Genomic DNA, 19,429 nt, shown 5'->3' on the forward strand with positions numbered 1-19,429 from the left:
TACTCTAGTAATCAGGCACAGTGTCATAGCTAATATGAATGACTGTGGAATTACTTGGGGCCTGGGAATTTTGGCAAATAGTTGAAAAAGCTTACGGATCTATTCCTTAAGGAGAAACTGTGACCTGTCAGTGCTAGTGCAGGTCATCTTGGTATTCTTGTCTTTGCCACTATTCTCCCTTTAAAGCTGTGATAGCTCATTCGTAGTCCTTCCAGTTCCTAGCAGAACAGGAATATCATTTTAGGGGAATGTTTAATTAATAAACACTCCCAGGTTCCCAGCATTTGGAAAACACATTTATAAACCATGTACATTATCAAAGACACTTGGTTTTCTATATTTTTGAGTTAATTTTTCCAGAGGCATGGAAAGTGGAAAAATGGGCAATTTAGTTAAGCATTAAGTTTTATTTAGTTTTACCTAGACAACTGGTAAACTTATCATCATTATATAGAAAAGTTTTATTTATATTAATATCTCATTTAAGTGTTTACTTTTTACTGTTGACTATGATCTACTCACATAGGACCTAGAAATAGTACTGAACTAATTTTTACTAGACTCTCACCTAGTTGAAGAAAACAGTGGCTAGAAAAACAAAAGGATATGGTAGATCAAGAAATGTGGTTTGTATTTTTGGTTAATGATTATTTACTAGAAAATCTGTAGAAAGTGTTGCCATCTTGACAAAAACCATATCTTTCTCAATACAATTTTTCTTTAAAAATTGATTAACTCTTGATTACTGTGATAAAGAAGGATAGGAATAGTAAAATGAAAATTTGCTGGTAGCTCTACATCTCTTTTTAGTATGGCTCACATACTAAGTATTACTAAAACTTTTCCAGAGCAGTAGAAAACTAAAAAATGTAACTTGAGTTTCATACCCTGAGGGAGAGATACAGATGAATAGGAAGTAGGGAGAAAAACCTAAAGTCTAAAAGCCTTCAGTCTAATTAGCTTTTAACAGTAGATTTCAATTAGAATTTACCTCATATATAATATTTGAAAAAGATGTTCATTATTATAGACTTATACTTGTAAAATATATGCTTTCTACTAATGAATGGATATCAAGCACTTTGAAAGGTCTGAGATTTTTACTCTACTTGCAAGATAACAAGTTATCAAACCACAGTTTCATGCTGGTATATCACATGAGACTCCTGGATCAGAGATAAAGGACATTTTATTGCTCACAATAATAGTACCTAAGGCAGTGATGGCGAACCTTTTGAGCTCGGCGTGTCAGCATTTTGAAAAACCCTAACTTAACTCTGGTGCCGTGTCACATATAGAAATTTTTTGATATTTGCAACCATAGTAAAACAAAGACTTATATTTTTGATATTTATTTTATATATTTAAATGCCATTTAACAAAGAAAAATCAACCAAAAAAATGAGTTTGTGTGCGTGTCATAGGTTTGCCATCACTGACCTAAGGTATCAGTTTTCTGTGGGGAGAGGGGACGCCCTGATTTCCCGGGCACCATTCCTACTGGGTGAGGTAGAGAGGGGTAGATGCAGAGAGGGGTAGATGCCGTCTTCACACTCAATGGGCTGTGTAAAGGATCGGAATTCTGAACCTGGGAGTTCCTATCTTTTATCACCGGTGGTGAGCTTGCTTGCCCTTTGCTCAACAGGGGGCAGAATTTGTTCCAACGGGAGTCAGTGCTTCAGCAATAACTAAAGAAACCCATGGAAAACTGTCTCTCAACAATGGGTCTGAGCTGAAATTTTTGCTTAAAACTTTATTTGTGATGCAAAGCAATGATGTAAACAAGATCACAAGAGCAAATGTTTAAAATACTTAGAAGAACTAAGTTTAAATATTCTACTTTTGCAGCACCAAATAATGCATAATTTAAGAACTTTCCAACATTTTACATTATTGAAAATAAATTAAGCACTTTAACACTTTAATTAGGATAATTTGCTATTATGCTACATGTTTTTAAAGTGAATAAAACTTTACTTTGAAAACACTTAATTTAAAATCAACCAATTTATACTGTCTTTCCTCTTTTTACTCCATACAGGGAGGTTTTTAGTCAGTAAAACACAAATTTCATATTATTTACACCAAACCAAAGTGAACCATTCTTAGAGAACCACCATCTCCAATTTCCTGAAAGCAAACAAATAAAAATAATTAAAAACATGTTTAAGCAGAGAGTAAAATTAAGCAACTTAATACTTATATTTTTAATATCTTTACTTTGAATATTTAAAAACAGTGAAACAAAAGTTTAAAATGCATTACACATGCAAACAAGAGAACTGTATGTTTATCTTATTCTTAAATTTTGACAAAGCATTCGTAAAAATCAGTGAAGAGAAGTAATATGTGAGGCATGAAATGACAAAGGAAGGAAAGGATGTTAGTTTAAACTTGGGAAGCATCTGAAGGCTCCTACAATGAGAAGTTGCCAGCTGTGGGTCATCATTTCTGATGCCACCTATTTGACTTTACAATACTGTCTGTTCTACAGGTCCTATACAGCATATATTTCTTAATTTTGATGTTTTACTAAGTGTTTAACAGTGGCTCTTGAGGTAATGGTTTATAGAAAAGATAATGGTTTTATAAGCTCTACATAAAATTTTACGAAGCTGCAAAGAGCTACTAACAAGAACCTCATCCTTTTCTCATTTCTTTTTCTTTCTCCCCCAAAAGGATTTTTTATTTTTTAAATTAAATTTATTGATGTGACATCAGTTAATAAAATTATATAGGTTTCAAGTGTACAATTCTGTGATACATCACCTGTATATTATATTGTGTGTTTATCACCCAAAGTTAAATCTTCTTCCCTCATCATATATTTGACCCCAGTTACCCTTTACTACTCTCCCAGCCCCTTCCTTCTGGTAACCACCAAACTGTTGTCTGTATCTGTGAGTTTTTGTTTGTTTTTCTTGTTTGTTCCAGTTTTATATCCCACACATGGTTGCTTGATGTTTTTCTGTCTGACTTATTTTGCTTAGCATGACATTCTAAAAATCCATTCATGTTGTCACAAATGGCAGTATTTCATCTTTTCTTATGGCTGAATAGTATTCCAGCTTATATATGTACCACATATTTTTTATCCAATCCTCTATCGAAGGACACTTCAGTTGTTTCCATGTCTTGACCACCATGAATAATGCTGCAATGACATAGGGGTGCATATAGCTTTGCAAATAAATGTTTTCAAAATTTACAAGTAGATACCCAGAAGAGGGGTTGCTGGGTCAAAAGGTAAGTGTATTCTTAACTTTTAAAGGAACTTCCATGTTTTCCACAGTGGTTGTACCAGTTTACATTCCCACCAGCAGTGATTGATATGATCGTATGATAGCCACAACCTCTCCAACACTTATTATTAGTCTTGTTGATAATAGCCAGTCAAACAGGTATGAGGTGGTATCTCATTGTATTACCATAGACACCACAGACACCACAGAAAAACAAAGGATCATACTAGAGTACTATGAAAGACTGTATGCCACCAAACTCAATAACCTAGAAGAAATGGATAACTTCTTAGAAATATATAAACCTCCCTAAACTGAATTGAGAATAACTGGAAAATATATATAGATGGATCAACAGTGAGGAAATTGAAACAACCATCAAAAACCTCCGAAAAAAGTAAAAGTCCAGGACCAGATGGTTTTACTAGTGAATTCTACCAAACAGTCTAGAGATTTAGTATTTTTTTTTTTTTAAATTAAATCTTTATTGTTCAGATTATTACATTTGTTCCTCTTTTTTCCCCCCATAACTCCCCTCCTTCCAGCTCCCACCCCACCCTCCACCCTCACTCCCCACCCACTGTGTTCATCCATAGGTGCATGATTTTTGTCCAGTCACTTCCCGCATCTCCCACACCCCTTTTTCCCCCAAGAATAGTCAGTCTATTCCCTTTCTATGTCCCTGATTCTATTATAATCACCAGTTCATTCTGTACATCAGGTTATTTATTCACTTGATTCTTAGATTCATTTGTTGATAGATGCATGTTTGTTGTTCATAATTTGTATCTTTACCTTTTTCTTCTTCTTCCTCTTCTTAAAGGATACCTTTCAGCATTTCATATAATACTGGTTTGGCGGTGATGAACTCCTTTAGCTTTTCCTTATCTGTGAAGCTCTTTATCTGACCTTCAATTCTGAATGATAGCTTTGCTGGATAAAGTAATCTTGGTTGTAGGTTCTTGGTATTCAGCACTTTGAATATTTCTTGCCATTCCCTTCTGGCCTGCAAAGTTTCTGTTGAGAAATCAGCTGACAGTCGTATGGGTATTCCCTTGTAGGTAATTGAGCCTCTTTCTCTTGCTGCTTTTAAGATTTTCTCTTTGTCTTTTGCTCTTGGCATTTTAATGATGATGTGTCTTGGTGTGGTCCTCTTTGGATTCCTTTTGTTTGGGGTTCTCTGCGCTTCTTGGACCTGTAAGTCCATTTCTTTCACCAGGTGGGGGAAGTTTTCTGCCATTATTTCTTCAAATAGGTTTTCAATATCTTGCTGTCTCTCATCTTCTGGCACTCCAATGACTCTGATATTAGACCGCTTAAAGCTGTCCCAGAGGCTCCTTACACTATCTTCACACTTTCGGATTCTTTTTTCATTTTGCTTTTCCAATTGGGTGTTTTTTGTCGAATCTTTGGTTTGATTATTGTACTCCTCTGGTCTGCTATTGGGTATAATATTCTTTATTTCAGTCCGTGTATGCTTACTTTCTAATTTCTTTATCGTAGCATCGAGGGTCTCATTAGTTTTCGTGAGGCTCTGCACAAATTTATGGCAAGCCCTCAAAATTGCGATTCTTAGCTCCATATCCTCCATTTCTGTCATGTTTTTTTGTCTCCGCATCTTTTATGCTTTCTTGGTGCACCCCCTTGTGGTCTCTGTGCGCAGTCTTGTTCTAGCCAAGCCTTAATTGTTGTAGTTAACACTAGAGGGGTTTGACCACCAGGCCGGCTGGCTGTGGAAATCAGCTGTGTGGAAAACGTCTGCCTTCTGGGGAGGCGCTAATCCAGCCTTTGCCTGAGGCAATCGGCAAATGGCTGTGCGCAGGTTTTGGGCGGGGCGGGCTCAACAGGGCGGGCGGAGGGAGCAGTTATGGCCACGCTCAGACCCGTTCCCAGAGGCTCTGCTTCTCAGAACCCCGGCAGCCGCTGCAAACCTCGGAGAGAAAGCTGCCCTCAGGTCCCAACTGATGCCGGATAATCCCGCTTCTCCCGTTTGAGTCTGGGTCCCTAGAGACTCGCCCGGATCTGGAGCCCAGAGTCTGAGACTCACTCCCGGCAGAAAACGACAACCGCGCCCTCAGCCACCAGCCCGCTTTGCGCGCGCACCTCGGTACCTTTGTATTTTCCACACTGCGCCGCCTCTGAGCCTCGATTTGCTGTTCTCTTTCCTTCTAGTTGTAGAGTCTCTCTTCAGCCAGCCTTCCTGTGGTTCTGGGTGATGTCCGTTCAGTCTTTTAGTTGTATTTTTGAAATGGTTGTTTGCGGCAGCGGTCTCCGGTGTTTACCTACGCCGCCATCTTGGTCTCTCCTAGAGATTTAGTATTGATAGTCTCAAACTCTTCCAAAAAATTGAAAAGGCAATATTTTGCCTTCCTAACACATTTTATAAGGCCAATATAATCCTGATACAAAAACTTGGCAAGAATACCATGAAAAAGGAAAATATCTGATGAATACAGATGAAGAAATCACAAACAAAATACTAGCAGATCAAATATAAAATACATTAAAAAAATACATCACAATCTAGTGGGGTTCATTACAGGGTCACAAGGATGGTTTAATCTACGCAAATCTATCAATGTAATACACTACACCACATTAACAAATAAAGCATAAAAATATATCAATAGATGCAGAAAAAGCATTTGGCAACATTCATTTATGATTAAAACACTCAATAAAAAAGACCATATATGACAGACCTTCAGCTAATATCATACTCAATGATGAAAAACTGAAAGCTTTTCTAAGATCAGGAACAAGACAAGGATGGCCACTCTTATCACTGTTAATCAGCATAATACTGGGAAGTCCGGGCCAGAGCCATCAGTCAAGAGGAATAAATAAAAGGCATTCAAATTGGGAATGAAGAAATAAAATTGTCACTTTTTGCAGATGACATTATTCTTTATATAGAAAAACCTAAAGACTCCATCCCCAACAAGGATTTTACGATAGGACTAGAGGCCTGATGCATGAAATTCATGCGAGAGTAGGCCTTCCTTCCCCCGGCTGCCAGCACCAGCTTCTCTCTGGCACCCAGGACCCAGGCTTCCTTCTGGCCACTGGCAGGCACAGGGACCTGGGCTTCCCTCGCAGCCCCAGCTTTGTCCGGAAGGTCGTCCGGTCTAATTAGCATATTATGCTTTTATAATAATAGCACAGTGGAGACATTTAAAAAATATATATTTTTATTGATTTAATAGAGAAAGGGAGAGGGAGAGAGATAGAAACATCAATGGTGAGACAGAAGCATTGATCAGCTGTCTCCTGCACATCCCCCACCGCGGTGATCCACCCCACAACCTGGGCATGTGCCTTGACTAGGAATTGAACCGTAATCTCCTGGTTTCCAGGTTACTGTTCAACCACTGAGCCATGCTGGCTGGGCATAGTGCAGACATTTTTGAAAGTTTGGAGATAGTAGAAATGGTAAAGGAGAAAGGTAAAGAGAGTAGGGCTGAGGGTTGTACTTAAACTAACATTTCATAATTGGAGAATTTCTCTTAAAAGTTATTCCTCAAGTTATATCTTGAAAGTTCTTTTTGCTGAGAAGCCTTTCAGAAAGACATTAAATTATAGTATTTCAAATAGTTGTACCTCAAAACCCCACAAAAAACAAGTGTGGCTGGCAAGTAAGGGAAAAACATATGTATGCAAGTGCTTGTGGGTCCTGATGTACAGAGAAAAAAAAAACCACACACCTGGAGAATCAGGTAACAATAAGAATGAGTAATTTAATATTGCCTGGGGCTTGTGTGTGCGTGCTAGCTTTAGCTTTCAATTTTAAAACAAAAAATCATTTATATAAGCACTGGTATTTTAAAAAAAACACCCATAAGATCCAACTCATAGTTATAAGCTACTATACCAAAATCTATTTTTTTACACCACTATAAAAGTCATTGAGAAATCTAGACTTAGCATTTGGTCTTGTTCAGTAACTGGCAGAGATCCTAGGTAAATTATTTTCCTAATAACTGGATATAATTGTCGCTTGAAGGCCAGACTTTGCATACCCGGGAAGTATCTGTTTCAGCCATATTCTTGATGTTCTGTAGAGCCTTCCTTCTTTCCAGGCCTTAATACCTCTCTTACGTTAGGAATGACATTTAAAAACAGTTGGTTAGAGCGTCATCCTGATATGCTAAGGTTACAGGTTCGATCCTCAGGGCACATACAAGAATCAACCAATGAATGCATAAATAAGTGGAACAATAAATTGATGTCTATCTTTGTCTCTCTCTTTCTAAAATCAATGAAAAAAAATAAGATTAAGAAAATTAAATAAAATCCATCCTATTTTTACAGAAGACTTCAGAGTAAGACTTCAAGAAAGTCTGTTTCAAGCTATAACATTGACTGATACTCTATGTACTTTATAGGAATTTTTGATGATCAGTGAAATAATGTATTTTGTATACTCAATTAATAATTACTAACAACAAAGTATATTCATTAAATAAAATTTGGAAAACATAAAGATACAAAATTTACCCTAGTCCCACCAGTCATATGAAAACTATGGTTCCAAATACACATGAACCAGTTTCTTTTTTTCCACGTATATGTTTTATTTGTTTTTAAAATAGCAGAAATCATATTGTATTTACAGTTCTCTGTATTTTTGGCTTGGGTTTTTTGGCTTCACTTTATTCTTCAATGCTCTCACACAGTCTCTGTTTTTAATGGCTGTTATTTCATTAAATACTATAGTGCTCTTTAATCATTCCTTTTATTTTTGTTAAACTTACAGTTTCCATTTTCTTCTTTTTTATAAATAATACTATGAAAGACACTTAGGGATGAAATGTTTTCTTTGTTTAGGAGTATTTCCTTGCTGTAGAGCTTTAGCAGTGGAATTAAAGGACCAAAATTCATGAAATGTTAGGCCCCTGGGTAAACAGTATGGTAGTGGTGGTTTTGGTTTGTTTCTTCCCGAGTTTGGGAGGAGGTGATTTTGTTTGTTAATAGGAAGTTGTAGTTTCAACAGAGACTGATCTTCATTTGATTAAGTTCTGAAACTGCACTCACCCTTGACTGAACGGCATGTTAATTCATGCAATAATTTAATACAACAAAAGGGTTTTCCCCAGTCCCTCATTTGAGCTCTACATATAGTTAAGTGTATATTCGGAGCCACACCCTGTTGCTGTTACCTAATGTTGGGCAATACCAGGTCACCTTTCTTTTTAAATGTATACAAACTTTCGTAAGCAAACTGCAGACAAGTTAAGGTTTGCTTTGCTACAAACTGGATTTTGACCTGTTGCTCATTTAATACAGTCATCTTTTATTAAAAAAAATGTAGACATTGGCAAAAGACCTGAATAGATACTTCTCCAAAGAGGACATACATATGGCCAAAAGACATATGAAAAGGTGCTCAACGACATTAATCATTAGAGAGATGCAAATTGAAAGCACAATGAGATATCACCTCACACCTGTCAGAATGGGTATTATCAAGATATCAATAAACAACAAGTGTTGGCGATGATGTGGAGAAAAGAGAACCCTGAGGATGTGGAGAAAAGGGAACCCTCATGCACTGTTTGTGGGAATGCAGACTGGAGCAGCCACTATGGAAAGCAGTATATAGAGTTACCTCAAAAAATTAAAAAATGGAACTGCCTTATAACCCAGTGCTTCCACTTCTGGAATCTATCCAAAAACCCAAAACACTAATTTGAAAGAATATATGCACCCCTATGTTCATTGCAGCATTATTTACAATAGCCAAGATGTGGAGCAGCCAAAATGCCCATCAGCAGATGAGTGGATGAAAACGGTGGTACATTTACACAATGGAATAGTACTCGGCCGTAAAGAAAGAAGGAAATCTTACCCTTTGAAATAGCATGGATAGACCTGAAGAACATTATGCTTAGTGAAATAAGCCCATCCGAGAACGACAAGTACCATATTATTTCACTTGTATGTGGAATGAACAAGATAAACTAACAAAACAGAAACAGACTCAGAGAGAGAACAGACTGACAGCTGTCAGAGGGGAGGGTGGTTGAGGGCTGGTAAAATAAAGTGAAGGGATTAAGCAAAAAAGAGCAATGTGAATAGGATTTCTGTCTTTTTTTCAAAACCCTATTTGAGGACATGCTTAGTTTTTTCAGTTTTCTAACACAGCATTCTTGAGTGTGAATCAAGTGCAAGAAATGTTTCTATTTAGATGAATTTACTATTTGCATGTTTTTAAAAATTAAGTCAGTAAGAACAACAATAATGTTTTGGAATTTACAAAATGGTTTCACATTACCTAATTTGACATAATCCTATGGTATTATTAAATACAATTACTCCCATTTTACAGATAAGGAAGTAGGTATACAAAATGTGTGGCAATGAGGAGGAAGGGGCAAGAAACTGGAACTGAGACGGTTTGCCTACAAATCCTGCATTCTTTCTATGTTATACCAGTATGCCTCTCAAAGCACTACCATTTCCCTATTTTTGTCTTAGCCTCCCCAAATTCAGAGCTAAAACTCAGTTTTAATATTGAATATCAATATAGATATGTCCATAAAAAAGACTGGAACAATGATATCGATGATTATTAGTAGTATTAGTAGATATAAGTGAATTTAAGTTTACATACACCATTCTCTATACTTTGGTATAAGTTTGAAATTATACAGAATTACATTTAATAATGTATTAGTTCCATACAATTAGCAAAGTCCTACCACATACATGGTCACAATGGAGTTTCATGAAAATCCTGTGGTATATGTGAAATGATCTCTATTTTGCAGATGAGGAAGTTGAGGCTAACAGAGATGCAATGATTTTTCCAAACTATAATGCTAGTAGTTGTGGAACTTTCTTTCAAACTCAAGTTTCATAGTGAATCAGTTACTGTAATCCACTATGAGTTTTTAATAAAATGGTGAGGCTTTCTCTGACTTACACCTAAGCTTTCTGAAATTGGTCTAACAGGTCATTGATACTGTCTCTCAAAATGAACTTCAATGTAATGTCAGCGGCATAACATGGAGAGGGACCTCACATGTATTGCTTATTAATATTACACATGGATGTGATAAAAATGACAAGGATAACTTGTCATTATCACAAATCTTTCATTTTTAAAAAAAAATGTATTTTATTGATTTTTTTACAGAGAGGAAGGGAGAGAGACAGAGAGCCAGAAACATCGATGAGAGAGAAACATCGATCAGCCGCCTCCTGCACATCTCCCACTGGGGATGTGCCTGCAACCCAGGTACATGCCCTTGACCGGAATCAAACCTGGACCTTTCAGTCCACAGGCCGATGCTCTATCCACTGAGCCAAACCGGTTTCGGCAATCTTTCATTTTTAAACTTAATTCTGGATAAGTTCAAACTTATACCAAAGTGTAGAGAATGGTGTATGTAAACTGCTATATTACTCATCACCCACTTTCATCAATTATCAACTCATGTGACTTAAATTCACTTATACCCCCACCCCCAACTGGTTTGGCTCAGTGGATAGAGGGTCGGCCTGTGGACTGGAGGGTCCTGGGTTCGATTCCAGTCAAGGGCACATGCCTGAGTTACGGGCTTGATCCCCAGTAGATGGATGCAGGAGGCAGCCTATCAATGATTCTCTCTCATCACTGATGTTTCTATCTCTTTCTCCCTTTCCCTTCCTCTCTGAAATCAATAAAAATATATTTTAAAAAAAGCAGCAACAACAACATCATACAGTATGCTTTTCTCTTGGAATTTAAGATCTTATAAGAAACTAATAGAAAGTGTTTTACCTGTCCTATGCAGTCTTCTCTTATTTCTCCTTCTAAAGTAAAAGATCACAAGATTAATTATCTTAAAATCTAATAAAGGACCTTAACAAAAATTTTTAACAGAATCTTTTAATTTCCTCACCAAACAGAGAAATACTTAAAACAATCATAATGTAAACACATTAAAATACTAAAAACTCAGAGAAAGCAATAACCAAACTTCAAAATAGTAATAAAGTAACAATTATTCTACATACATGTTATGGCCAATATCTACACTGAAATCAAATGAACAGACTACGGCTACGTTGTGCCTTTTCTCATTAAAATGGTGCCTTAAAACTTGCATAGCAAGTAAGTTTCATCTACGTGCCAATTCTGGTTGATTAGTGGTGGTTATCCAGGGAACTGTGGAACTGTGTTGAGAAGTTTTATGAGGATTTATTATTTATTTCCACTTTGCTTAATGGAAAAGAATACTGTATTTGATTAATGGCGATCTGCTCTCAAAGCAGTGATATGCCTGCTGGCCCTGGCTTAGGACATCAAAATAATGCTTTTAAGAGAAGCATCCTTCCTTAACTTTATGTCATTAGGCTAAGAGAACTGTCATTACGGCCACGATCTAATGTCTCACTACTGATGGGTATCAGGCAGACATCAATGTACATATTCTCATTCTTGAAACCAGTAACTGCTGGCATTTATAAGTCCCAATACAGGACTTAGTGCATGCATGCATGTACCACCCATCTGGCACTATGCTGATGTTAACTTGCAAGTTTTCTGAAGCTTATCAGCAGCATTTTATTCCTCCTTGTAATCCCATCACCAAGAAGTGCCTTAATGATGATGACAATTCTGTAATAGTGTGTGTGTTTTCTGTCTGTTTGTGTTCTCTTTTAACTGACTAGCTTCTTTACATGATTTTTTTTTTAAATTCTTTGTCAAGCAGTTCATGGATCTCTTTCTTTGGGGTCACTTACTAGAACTTTATTTAATTTCCTTTGATACTGTTGTATTTGCCTGCATTTTTGTGATCCTTAGAGTCTTGCATTGGTGTCTGTGAATTTGAAGGAGCAGGAACCTCTTCTGTTCTTTACAGATTATTTTTGGCAGGTGAAGACCTACTCCTGCCAGGTAACCAGATAGACAGGCTTGCCTCCAGGATGACAGCTGAGCAGGGCCAGGGCCAGGCCATGCGGCTGCTTCCAGTTTCACAGTCACATCCTTGGTGGGCTGGCCTGTTACCTGTGCCGGTGTAGCTTGCGCCAGGTCCCCAGGTGATTGGGGCTACTTCTGGGTCCATGTTGGCAGGCTTATTACTTGGGGTGCAGATCAGCATGTCTCTCCCCAGGTCCCCCGAGAAGACTACCTCTGAGATTGAGCAGTTGGAGCTGGTCATGGGGTTGCTTCCAGGTCCACAGTTGGGTCTGCAGACAGTGGACCTGTTATTGGGGTCATACATGATGTGGTTCCTGCCTGCTCCATGGGGCTGGTAGTATGACCATGAGTGAGTGGGGCTGGAGCTATGATCCCAGGGGGATAGAGCTGTTCCTGGGCCTGCAGTCAGGTCTGTATTCTTCAGGCCTGCTACCAGGGTGTGGGTGCACCTTGTCAAAGTGTTTTTCCTTGGTCTTGGGCTCCACTAGGGTTTGCAACTTCCTATTTGGATTTTGAAGCTCTTGGAGTGGCCCTTTTGTTCATGGATGGCTGCCAATTTAGTGTTTCTGTGGGGGAGTGAGGGGTCCCATATTCTGTTATGTTGCTAGTAACCATGAACTTTCCATTTCAACTTTAGTGCTGGCCTTGTTGAATACAATTAACTCTACACTTTTCTTAAAATTCAAGGGAAAACAAACTTAGAGGGAAAATACCATTTTTTTTCTACTGAGAATCCCGTATCTTTAAACCATTAATACAAAAAAAATCACTTTAAATTGTTTATTCAAGGGCCCATCCTTTATGAGAATCATTCCATTGAAATTGTGACTTCATAGGTGAAAACAGTGTTGGAGTGACAGTATTTTGAGTCAGAGATGGGACCATATATATTAAACAGGCTTTGTGACATACAGTTAGTAGACCTGTTTGTGTGTGTGTGTGTGTGTGTGTGTGTGTTGGGGGGCGGGGGCGGAGAGAAATGTTAGTACTGCTACATGCTTGTCACTATGCAGCACTGCTTTAAAAATTCTTTTCTCTCTCCTATCCACTTCCCTCAGATGCTGAAGTTGCTCTCATGTATTGCCTTCCCTGGCCTATCCAGAAGGAAAGGATAGGCATGTGAAGAAAGGAAGCCACAGAGAAGGACGAGAGAGGCCTGTGGTGTTTGTATTGCCATCACATGCCCCTCTTGTCCTTCTCTGTGAGTTCCTTTCTTCTAGAGTTTGCATTCCAACGTCTCAAAGGTTTAGTTCAGCAGAAGTGGCCCATTATCAGAGGGAAAGGTAAGGAAATGAGTAGGCCAAGCTTAGAGTCATCTTTAGGGGACAGTGAAAACTCAAATAGCAACTGCCTTTGTCCCTGCACAGCCAGTCGTCTGTGTGTTATCTGTGCCTCCATTTTCATCATATCTCATGCGATTGCTTTTGCATGTTGCAATTGTCCTTTGCAGGCCACCAACTCAGCTGGACTGGAGGTGATTACTGTGTTACTTAATTTTTTTTTTTGGTACCAGTTTTAGGGAGTATATTACATGAATGCCTTATGTTATCATACTATGTACATTTCTTTCTTATTGAATTGGGCAAAAATCACGCCACTTTTCTCAGTGGCCTTCAGAACCTGGTTTCTCAAAGTGTAATCTCCAGGCCAGCAGCATATACATCACTCGAGAGCTTGTAGAAATTCAGAATTATAGGTTCCCCCCAACCTACAGAATGAGAATTAATATCGTAATAAGATCCTCACATTTATTTGTATATTCACTAAAATTAAGTTTTTGTTATAAGCAGGTATTTTGCATTATACCAACCAAGTCCCCGTCTTATAGCAACCCAACTACAAATGCCCAGGCCTTTCTTATTTTCACTCATTTACTGAATGCACTCGCCAGGTGTCATCCTGTTTTTCTGTTACACTTTGAACGCTTTGGGTACCGTGGGTACCATTACCTTTCTTAAAACAGGCCTTACCCATCAAAGATTCAGCACAGGCGTCTTTTTCAAGTTCATTCCTTCTGTCAAATACTTGTCTGTTGTGTAAGTTTTTTTTTTTTTTTTTAATTGGGTAAAGGATAAAAAAGAAAATTATATAGTTAAATATGTTATAGATTTTTAAATATTGAATATTTTCAAACTTCAGAAGTTTTAAAAAATGTAATTGAAAATTTCCTTGGAACCTTTCAACAATGTAATAATTTAAATACCATAATGTTAAAAACACTGAAAACTGATTTTAATTTTCCCACCACTAAGTATTTCATAGGACATTTTGAAGAGTATTAAATCCAACTTTAACATACAAATAAAATATTTTATACATAATTTTCAAGAATGTCATATAATTTGAATCACACATTATAATGTTTGTGACTAGTTTCTGTCACTCAGTATAATGCCCTTATATTCATCTAAGACGTTACATGTATCAATAGTTTGTTACATTTTATTGCCGAGTAGTACCAGTTTGTTTATTCACCTATTGAAGGATATTTATTTTCCCAGGTTTTGGCAATTATGAGTAAAATGGCTATAAACATTCATGTACAGATTTTTATGTGACATGAATATCTGCCCTACAGAAATGAAAACTCAAGAATAGCATTGTTTCTTTCTTGACATAGAAAGGTATGTGAACCTAGATTTAAAAATAACTGCAGAAGCCCTGGCCGTGTGTCTCAGTTGATTGAGTGTTGTCCTGTGCACCAAAGGGTCGCCGGTTCAATTCCTGGTCAGGGCACATACCCAGACTGTGGCTTCCATCCCCCAGTTGGGATCTATATGGCAGCAACTGATCAATGTTTCTCTCTCACATCAATGTTTCTCTCTCTCTCCCTCTCCCTTCTTCTTTCTCTAAAATCAATAAAAAAACCACACAAAATACTTAATTCTTAAACAAACAAAAAAACTGCAGGAGATCATATCTGAGAATATGCTTTCGGGGGTCGGGGGTGGGGAAACCCTTGAAGTGAATCTTTTAAAAATGGAATTGAAAGTCATAGTAAATAATGACAATTTGACTAAAAGTAAAAGGTAAAAACATATAGATAAGCTTATTTTATCTTATATAAAAATATAAGTTATAATTTCAATTCTGCATGAATTCTGAGAAGACACAAAGAGTAACTCAGATTGATGAGACGGGTGAGAAGAGGTGCTAGTGCAAAAAGAACAGCCAACCAGACTGTCTAAGAGCATGAGGTCTATGGCATCTTTGACTTGAAGCAGACATTATAAAAGAGGGTGATTTTTTTCAATAAGTATTTGAGGATTTTATTTTTAAGGCTTCTATTAATACTGCACTAATAAACTAATTTTCTTTTACAATTCTTTTAATTTTATTATCCTTGTGGTTTTTGAATGAGATCTGCACAGTTACCCATTTTATTGACTTCATGAAACAGTCTTTTTTTTTTTTAATACGTTTGTATTGATTTTAGAGAGAGAAAGGGAGATGGAGAGAGAGAGAGAGAGAGAGAGAGAGAGAGAAACATCTGTGAGAGAGAAACACTGATTGGCGGGGGACTACTGGGGATCTAACCCATAACCCAGGCAAGTGCCCTGACGGGGAACTGAACCAGTGACCTCCTGGTGCATGGGCTGATGCTCAACCACTGGGCCACACCAGCTGGGCCATGAAACAAGTTTTATGTTTTGTGCAAAATTTTCAGTTGTTTTGAAATATGTCTGCATTATATGTTGGTTGTTTACATAGCTGACAATCAGTGAAAGCACTGATGAACTAACAATTAATAGGTGAAGAGAAATGCTAGTCTTCACTGGGGAGTAATGGCCTAAGTTTACAAGTAGTTCATTCTTTTTTTTAAAAATCTTTATTGTTGAAAGTGTTAAAGATATCGCCTTCTTTTCCCCACTGAAGCCTTCTAGCCTGCACCCGCCCCACCCCAGGCCTTCACCACACTATTGTCCGTGTCCATGGGTTATGCATATATACATATGAGTTCTTTGATTAATCTCTTCTCACCCACCCAACCACCCACCCCTGCCTTCCCTCTGAGATTCAACATTCGCTTAGCATAATACTCTCCAGGTAAAATATTTCACATGCTGAGGACTTTAACCACAGTTTTAGATAATAAATAAGGATGTTCTATAGTTGAAATTTTATATTTTCAATGCAAAGTTATGAAGTTTGAATGCGCTGAGTTTTGTGGAAGAAAAATACTATGCAAATAGTACATATCACATGAAGTCCACTAACAAAGGATTAAGGTTTCAAAATATATAACATTAACAAGGCTTTGTACATGAAATTATACTTTCATTTGGCTTAGTTAATAAAAAGAATACATTCCAAACCCAAGCACTGCCACTTCGAATATATAGATTTTGGAGTTTTGGGAGAGCTATGAATCTTTAAAGCAGTTCATTTCCCCAGAGCTTTTCTTGAGACACATTAAAGCAGCGGTTCTCAACCTGAGGGTCGCGACCATCGGAAAACACATATAGCATATCAGATATTTACATTACGATTCATAACAGTAGCAAAATTACAGTTATGAAGTAGCAACGAAAATAATTTTATGGTTGGGGGTCACCACAACATGAGGAACTGTATTAAAGGGTCGCGGCATTAGGAAGGTTGAGAACCACTGCAGGAACAGGGAAATGTAACTTCTCTTCACAAGAAGATTTACTTAGTGGGCCAGAAAGCAAAAATAAGAAAATTCATAGGAGACCAGATTAGGCTGAGAGGAAATGGAAATCCTCTTTTTGTTTTTCAGCTTCCATTTGCTTTCTCACATGGTCTTGATCAGCTTTCTTGAACATAGCCAGAGGTTCAGTGAGAACCTGTCAACATCTCCAGGCTGTCAAACTGCCGATACCCTTTAATTTTTGGTTTAAAAGAGCTTAAGATGATCTATCTTCTTTGGAAGTATGTTTAAGATTGGCTAGTTTTTTAGTCAGATACGAGGCTTAGAAAAAGATGTCTCTGCTTAGTTTCTAGTTTTAAAGGCGGCAAACATAACACACCTACGTGGGAATAATATGAACTTAGCCAGTTCTAGAAACCTGCCGTACATTCCACATTTATTTCAGTTTAAGATGCAGAACTGAACTTCCTAGACATATGCCAGGCGTGTTCCTCTTATGCCAGGTTAAGAAGAATTTCGAGGCCGAGAGGAACACACAAGGTCAGCTGCGGCTGAGCCGGAAGGGACAGCAGGCTGTTGGGTTTCCTGTTGGCAGGGGCAGTTGTGTGGAGCCCGTCTTCATGAATTATAGTCTGTCAATTTTTTTTTCTGGTAAATCTGCTAGGCATTCTGTTGACAACATTTTTTATGTAAATACTGAAAAATTCCATCCATTATATTTATAGGCACACATCAGGATTCTAAATAGAAGGATATTTTTATTCTAAGTGAAAAAAAGTGGCTTAGATATGAATCAAATAATATTAAGCCAAAATTTAGTAACTTTTAGCAGTTAAGTATTTTTAGTTTAGTCCTAGGATCAATGCTGTTTTCACACTGAATGGTGGTTTTTTTTCCCTTCTAAAGTGATTTTTGAGTTGTGTAATATTTTTATTTATTTATTTACTAGAGACCTGTTGCACGAAGAGATCCATGCAATAGGCCTTCCCTTCCCTTGGCTGCTGGCACCGGTTTGCCTCTAGCACCCGGGACCCAGGCCTTAGTTCTGGCTGGGCTCCGGCCAGAGTTGCCCCCGGGGCTATCAGGCTGGGCTCTGCCACTTGGAGCCTACATATGCAAATTAACTGCCATCTTTGTTGGGTTAATTTGCATACTCTCCTGATTGGCTGGTTAGCATAGCAAAGGTACAGTCAACTTACATGTTTGTCTATTATTAGGTAAGATTTATTTATAATTTATATTTTTATTGATTTCAGAGAGGAAGAGAGAGGGAGAGATAGAAACATCAATGATGAGAGAGAATCATTGATCAGCTGCCTCCTGCACGCCTCATAATGGGGATTGAGCCCACAACCCGGGCTTGACTAGAATCGAACCCGGGACCCTTCAGTCCGCAGGCTGATGCTCTATCCACTGAGCCAAACCAGCTAGGGCTCTGTAATCTTTTTAAATGAGTAGGTCAAAAATATGAAAACCAACCATTTAAATAGTGGTAATCTTAGCCACATAGAAAATATGGAAACAAACGATTTGAGTAATAATATTAGTGACAGAAAGTATAAAGTCTTAGTTAATTCACATAATGGTGATTTAAAAAAAGAAACCCTACTTCATGTATACCCTAGGTGTTGTAATTGCTTTAAATTTGGAAGTGCCTGATTCTTTTATATATCTAAAATGTCTACACACTAAGTATCAGCTATATGTTCTTTTTTTATTATTAAGGTGTTACATATGTGTGCTTATTCCCCTATTCCCCCCCCCCCCCCACTCATGTCCTCACCCCCCTGGTGTCTGTGTCCATTGGTGATGCTTATATGCATGCATACAAGTTCTTTGGTTGATCTCTCCCCCTTACCCCCACCCTCCCCTACCTTCCCTCTGAGGTTTGATGGTCTGATTGATGCTTCTCTGTCTCTGGATCTGTTTTTGTTTATCAGTTTATGTTGTTCATTATATTCCACAAATGAGTGAGATCATGTGATATTTACCTTTCTCTGACTGACTTATTTCGCTTAGCATAATGCTCTCCGGGTCCATCCATGCTGTTGCAAATGGAATACTACGTTGCTGTAACAAGGAAGGAACTCAGCTATATATTCTTATAGCCTATATATTCTTATAACATAAAAATTTCTTTATTAAATAAATGTTTATGAAGCTTCTGTTACATACTTGGCACTTTTCTAAGTCCTGGAGGTCGCAGCAGTGAATAATAAAAACAGAAAAGGCAAACATTTAACCCTCATTTGGTTTATATTCTAGAAAGTTTGTTTATAAACTTAAGTGCAGTACAATCTATTCAAAACCAGTTTTCAGGTGTTTTCTGCATTATATTTAGTTTAAATGAATATAGTTTACTGTATTATGGGCTACCCAGAAATTAAAATTTCACTTTGTGACTTGTAAGCATATGAAGAATGTAAACAGTCACTGGGAAGGATTTAAACTTAAGAGAACATTTTATAGAGTAGGCTGATATTTTATGGTTCATTCATTCATTTCTGGATGGAATGTTTGTTGAATGCTCACTGTGGTTGGTACTGGGTTGGATGATGTGGATGTAAAAGTGAGCAAAAGCAGACACACCCTTAACTACATTAACTTATGTATTGAAAATAGCTGCTTTTGTGCTACACCAGAGCTGAGTAATTGCATAAGGCTCAC

The 19,429-nt window shown here is 37.6% G+C and overlaps 1 protein-coding gene across 5 annotated transcripts in view; it reads right to left on the reverse strand.

The window, feature by feature from the left end:
- Window positions 1-1,012: 1,012 nt before the first annotated feature.
- Window positions 1,013-19,429, reverse strand: part of WDPCP (WD repeat containing planar cell polarity effector) — a 236,986-nt gene continuing 218,569 nt past the window's right edge. Inside the window, exons 15-17 of one of the 5 annotated variants that reach the window (XM_070429325.1) lie at window positions 14,121-14,179; window positions 11,008-11,039; window positions 1,017-2,130 (exon numbers count right to left, since the gene is read on the reverse strand). In XM_070429325.1, the coding sequence (XP_070285426.1) occupies window positions 2,080-2,130; window positions 11,008-11,039; window positions 14,121-14,179 (142 nt within the window). In that variant the 3' untranslated portion in view covers window positions 1,017-2,079. Of the gene's footprint in view, window positions 2,131-11,007; window positions 11,040-14,120; window positions 14,180-19,429 lie in introns of all 5 variants that reach the window. The other 4 variants (XM_070429326.1, XM_070429322.1, XM_070429323.1 and 1 more) reach the window with 4 other exon arrangements.

This window comes from Myotis yumanensis, unplaced genomic scaffold (assembly GCF_028538775.1).
Source record: "Myotis yumanensis isolate MYYU_CA2020_CCGP unplaced genomic scaffold, mMyoYum1.0.hap1 SCAF_11, whole genome shotgun sequence".
Taxonomy (NCBI): domain Eukaryota; kingdom Metazoa; phylum Chordata; class Mammalia; order Chiroptera; family Vespertilionidae; genus Myotis; species Myotis yumanensis.